This window comes from Medicago truncatula, unplaced genomic scaffold, assembly GCF_003473485.1.
Source record: "Medicago truncatula cultivar Jemalong A17 unplaced genomic scaffold, MtrunA17r5.0-ANR MtrunA17Chr0c04, whole genome shotgun sequence".
NCBI lineage: Eukaryota > Viridiplantae > Streptophyta > Magnoliopsida > Fabales > Fabaceae > Medicago > Medicago truncatula.
The window spans coordinates 43,744-50,182 of NW_024340365.1; the positions used below are offsets into that span (position 1 = coordinate 43,744).

A 6,439-nucleotide genomic window follows, 5' to 3' on the forward strand; every position below is an offset into this window, starting at 1 on the left:
TGTTAAAACAGTGCCAACAATAAAGTTTAACTTCAAATAAGATCAAGTGTAACCTTAATGCCTCATTCTCCGAGCATCACAATAGTGTGGGGATGTTCGTAGGTGCTAAAACAGTGCGAATGTAATCTGTTACGAAAGTTGATACTGACAAAGCTCTAGGCAAGCGAGCTGCTGTGGAGTTGGTGCAATAGCTGGCTTTTGATCAAGTTGTGCTCTACCAGGATTCAAAAAAAGTAGTAGATGCTTTCAACTCAGATGTGCAAGATAGATGACACATCTTAGCTAATTGTAGAGCAATTTTACCTAATTTTTTTTTTTTTTTAAGAGAGAGGCTAATATGTTTGTTCATGATTTTACTAAGGCGGTCATATACAATGTTAGTTTTCAAATTGATTTTGACATACTAGATTATATCAATCCGTTGATCTTTAATGAAATGAATTGAATTGCTTTGGCAAAAAAAAAAAAAAGATTAGATATTGTAAGAGTCATTGTGATATAACATTGATGTTATTTGATATATTTAATTTTATGTTTTGAATATCTAATTAAGACTTTTTAGTAATATAGATGAACACGAGTAAAAAAATGAAATTCGGTCTAACATTATTAAATTTTTTAAACATAGATGGACTGACTGATTCAATATTAAAAATGATTAATTGATGCTAGAATAAAGAGAAAATATCAAGTTGAAATTTTAAATTAAATTATTGGAACTTTTTCCAGCAAAGATATTACAAATATTTATAGGGAACTTCTACGGTACACTCACAAAATGAGGTGTACCGGTACTCCTGCTTCTTAATTTTATAAATGAACGATCGTTTTTTATGTAGTAAATAGCTATTTGTCAATATTTATATTTTATAGAACAACATTTCATAAGAAAAAACATCATAGTAACTTTTTTTACATATTATCGTAAAAAATAATTAATGTTCTCAATTATGAGTGATAAAAATTTAAAAAAATAAAAAATTATTTCGTTGACACTTTTGATGAATAAGATTTAGTTATTATAATTATAAATGATAAAAAATAATATTTTTTTTCTTCAAAAAACAACTCATTTAACTATGAATTTAAAGAGTGAGTGTACCGGTACACTTAAGTATAGTGGGTGTACCATATAATTTCCCATATTTATATCTATTATTGGTGCAAAGTTGAAATCAAACTAAACTAAACTACAAAACCAACATCCCCTCCATTTAATTCATTGAATTTGCTCTATCTTCTAACAATGCAAATCCAAGTCTTCTTCCTCCTCTTTCTCTTGTTCACCAAAACAACTTCATCACAATCAACAACAAACATCCTCCCACAAGGCTCATCTCTTTCAGTTGAAAAATCAAATAACACCCTCATTTCATCCAACGGCGATTTCTCAGCCGGTTTCCTCCCCGTCGGAGATAACGCCTTTTGTTTCGCCGTCTACTTCACAAAATCCAAACAACCCACCATTGTTTGGATGGCTAACAGAGACCAACCTGTTAACGGCAAACACTCAAAACTCTCACTTTTCAAAAACGGTAATCTCATTTTAACCGATGCAGACAGAAAAAGAACACCAATTTGGTCCACTGCATCCTTTTCTCCTTTTCCATTACAGCTCAAGCTTCAAAACAATGGCAACCTCGTTCTCTCCACGACCAACGGTAACATTAGTATCCTTTGGCAAAGCTTTGATTTTCCAACAGATACTCTTCTTCCTGGCCAAGAAATTAATGAGCGAGCAACCTTAGTTTCATCCAAAAGTGAAACAAACTATTCCTCAGGTTTCTATAAGTTTTATTTCGACAACGACAATGCTCTTCGTCTTCTATTCAAAAGTCCTTTGTTATCTAGTGTCTATTGGCCATCACCTTGGGTATTACCTGTTGATGCAGGAAGATCAACTTATAATGTTACTAAAATCGCGCTACTCGATTCCTTTGGCCATTTCATGTCCTCTGATGCATACCAATTTGTCACCATTGATTATCCAAAGAAACTTCATATATTACTCAAAATGGATCATGATGGTAACCCACGTGTTTATAGCTTCAATGATAAAACTAAGACATGGGAAGTTTCATGGCAAGCTATTGCTGAACCATGTGAGGTTCATGGTATTTGTGGAGAAAATAGCATGTGTAGTTATGATCCTGTTAATGGAAGAACATGTTATTGTTTGAAAGGTTACAAGTTGAAGAATCGTAATGATTGGACACAAGGGTGTGAGCCTGAGTTTAAACCTGCTGATCTTTCTTGCGACAGTGCTCGCGTTGAGGATTTCGGTTTTCTTCATCTTCAAAACATGGAGTTGTATGGCTATGATTTGTATGTAGCAAAAGTGACAAGCTTGAAGCAATGTCAAAAGTTGTGTTTGGATCTTTGTGAAAAATGCAAAGCTGTTCAATTCAAATTCAATGGTGTTGCTACATATGATTGTTTTCCTAAGACGTTGTTGGCCAATGGAAGAGATTCTCACAATATTGATGGAGATATTTACTTGAAATTGCCCAAAAATACTTTGTTATCTTCCACCATTCCTTTTAAACATTCACCTTTGAACTGTTCCATTGCTTTGTTTCAACCCTTGAATAGATTCTACGAAAAACCAAGTAAAAACTCCATATTAAGTTTCTTGACTTGGTTAGCATTAGGTATAGGGGTGTTTGAGTTTTCCATAATTTTATTTGTATGGTTCTTTTTGTTTAGAACCAATAAGAACCATGATGATGTTGATCAAGTACAAAGACACCTTCTTTCAGCAACAGGATTTCAAAGATTTTCGTATTCAGAACTCAAAACCGCGACAAGAGGGTTTAGCAAAGAGATCGGTCGAGGAGGAGGAGGGATTGTTTACAAAGGTACACTCGATGATGATCGTGTTGCTGCTGTTAAATGCTTAAATGAAGCTCATCAGGGAGAAGCTGAATTTCTAGCTGAAATAAGCACAATTGGTATGTTGAACCATATGAATTTAATTGATATGTGGGGATATTGTGTTGAAGGGAAACATAGGCTTTTGGTCTATGAGTATATAGAACATGGTTCTTTAGCGGAGAATCTATGTTCTAATTCACTTGATTGGAATAAGAGGTTTAATGTAGCTGTTGGAACAGCTAAAGGTTTGGCTTATTTACATGAAGAGTGTTTGGAATGGGTTTTACATTGTGATGTGAAACCTCAAAATATTTTACTTGACACAAATTTTCAACCAAAGGTTGCTGATTTTGGTTTATCAAAACTATTGAATAGAGATGAACGTGATAGTTCTGCTTTTTCAAGAATAAGAGGGACAAGAGGTTATATGGCACCTGAATGGGTTTATAATCTTCGTATTACTTCAAAAGTTGATGTTTATAGTTATGGGATTGTTTTGCTTGAAATGGTGAGTGGAAAAAGTCCAATGGAAATTCATAGTGTTGTTGATAATAGTGGAGGTTTGGAGCATCATCATCGAATGGTGAGTTGGGTGATGGAAAAGGTGAAAAGTGCACCTACGACTATGTTTTGGATTGAAGAGATTGTTGATGGTAATTTGGAAGGAAAATATGATGTTAATCAGGTTGAGAATTTGGTTAAAGTGGCTTTGATGTGTGTGAAAGATGACATGAATGAAAGACCATCCATGAGTCAAGTAGTGGAGATGCTTCTTCAGTCCCATGAAAAAAGAGGCACCCCTCGTTAGTTCTTTTTCCTTTATTGTTCCACAAAATGCTTGAATAACGTGCTTGTTCTAATAAATTGTATTCCTTAGCAAAATAAAATAAAAAATAAATTGTATAGTTAATAGTTTACACTATCTTTTCTAGTGAATATACATGAGATAACTAGCAAGTTTGTATTGTTAATATATGTGAGATAGCATGCTTGAATAACATGGCTCTTGATCTTTTCTCATACTATCTTATAAATCTTAACCATTTCCCTATTTGAAAATCAAAATACATATATTTCTTTATCTCTATCTCTTTTTTATTTTTTATAACTTATCACATTTTAAATAATATATGTAAAAACTAAAAAACTTCATGTTCTACGTCAAAAATTTGATGTCAAAAAATATTTCTCTTTCTCCTTTAAAAAAACATTTCTCTTTCAAATAATATAATAGATATAGTCAGGACAAAACTTCCTTATAAACGTAGCTATAGGCCATATCATATGATCGAATGGGATGTCTCATGCCAATTAATTATTAATTTCTCTTATTAAAATAATTTATTTTATTTTTTTTGAGAGAAAAATAATTTAATGTTTTGACAGAATAAAAAATAATTTGTTATTGATGTCATGCTTTCATTCGTATACTTTAGTCAACTCACATGACAATTTTATATTGGTGTGCGAGAAGAATTTATGTATGTACAGAAACTTTTCCATTTAAATACTCCAAAGTCCAAACCTCCAACTCAGTTTGGATATAATCGATGGGAACCATTGCACCAAATATGCGATGGCCACAACTCACTGAGAGAGATTGCGATGACTTTGAAACCATGCGCGCTCAACTAAAATAAAATAAATGGTTAATTAAGTTTTTGGTCTCTATAAATATTTGCAGTTTTGTTTTTAGTCCCTATAAAAATAAATCACATTTTTTAGTCCCTACAAAATTTTCTGTTTGTGTTTTTAATCTCTGTTAAATTAAAATTTGTTTAATTATGCTTAAACTTCTAAATTTTTGATTGATTTTTTACATACATGTTCATAACATCGTAAGACAATAAAAATAAAAATAAATTAGTTTTTTATAAAATCCAATTAAAATTATAAAATCTCCTATATTTATTTTTTAGGTGAATTCACATTAAATTTTTTTATTGTTTTAAGGTGGATTCTAGATTTTATCTTGAAATAATATATAAATCATTTCGTCGGATAATTTATCGGTGAAAAATATATATTTTGTCGGATAATAATATATATATATTCGTCGGATATTTTATCAAAATATATTTCGTCGGAGATCCTAAATTATCCAATAAAAAAACAAAAATGAAAAATTGGATGGTTCATGCCTCATGGTGTGTGAATCTGGTTTTAAAAATGATATATATATTATTGGATGCAAACATTAACATCAAATCTTCATTGGCTTGGTGGTAATGCAGCCTGGCATTGTCTCATGCATGCCTGGTTTGATTCCCTCTGGGAACAAAATTGAAATTTTTTCTCAATTTTCTGAATACACTACAGGACAAAAAAAAAAATAACGGCTGACACGTGTCAAAATCTGCCGGGGTCCCGCCATTTCAAATGGCGGTAATGAAAGAAAAAAAAAAAAAAAGTGGCCAGTCAGGATGCGCCACGTGTACCGGCGGCTCAGTCCCGCCATTTCAGATGGCGGGAACGAGGAAAAAGACAAAAAAAAAAAAAAAAAAAAAGTGGGTCATTTCTGTAAAAAAATTTCAAAGGGGGTCATAGCTGGATTTTTTTTGGCAAATGCCCTTTAATTTAGATGAAAAATCCAGGATTATTTATCCAAATGGACTTGCAGCCGCAACAACGCGATTACGCCGTGCCAATTTGCGATATCCAGTCCCTTTCATTCAAGTCCTGATCTCTGCCACTGCTTGTTTGTAAGTTCATTTCCAGACTCTGGTCTCCCCACTAGTACAAAAATCACTTTTTAACTCAGGGATATTAAATAGGATGCTATCCACATGATTTAAAAGCTCAAACCGGCGATAAGGCTTTAACAAATAAATTTTTTAAATTGGTCCACCTGACTTAAAAAAGGTTTTTAATAAATTAAAAGCTGTTACTAAACTCTACGGTATCTTCCATCACATAACGCATTAACGCGAAGATCCCTTCTCTTCATTGTTGGTAAACCTTCACTGCCGTCGCAGCTACGCTGAGCCTTGCCGCGACCACCACCTACAACCTCCCTGCTTCAACCTTCTCTGGTTTTTTTATTCTCATCTCCACGCAATTTGTAGATGTCAGATCTAGGGTTTGCGATTCGAACGTAGAAGAATCGTTATCTCGCAGATCTACACAAATTTTTCAACATTAGTGAGTAAATTTTCTCTTCCTCTTCTTATTTGATTTCATGAATTTGATTAGGATTTCCTTCTAGTGATTCTAGCGTTCTGTAACCTCTGTTGTGGATTTTGAGATTTTGGCAACATGCAATTCATGGCTTCAGAAAGAGAATATCAATAAGTTCATATTATAGACTCTGGTTTACATTCATTTATTTGGTTTGTTGCTGGTTGAACACAAATTGTTTGATAAATTTTGATTTATTGCTCGTTGAACACAAACTGTTTGATAAATGTTCTTGTAAGTGATTATTTGTTGATAAATCTATTTAGTGTTATTTTATATGAATTGGGTAAGGGTATGACTTCAAGATGGCATTTACCTCGTGAGTTTGTCGCAAAGTTACAATGTGTTAGTCATGTTTGGTAAATTTGAGAAACTTTTCATTCATGTT

The 6,439-nt window shown here is 32.8% G+C and overlaps 1 protein-coding gene across 1 annotated transcript; it reads left to right on the top strand.

Moving 5' to 3' along the window:
* Positions 1–1,196: 1,196 nt before the first annotated feature.
* LOC120577863 (putative receptor protein kinase ZmPK1) lies at positions 1,197–3,899 on the top strand. Its single transcript, XM_039829750.1, has one exon. It carries the CDS (start codon positions 1,247–1,249, stop codon positions 3,680–3,682), a length of 2,436 nt encoding a protein of 811 aa, XP_039685684.1. The 5' UTR covers positions 1,197–1,246; the 3' UTR covers positions 3,683–3,899.
* Positions 3,900–6,439: the final 2,540 nt, after the last annotated feature.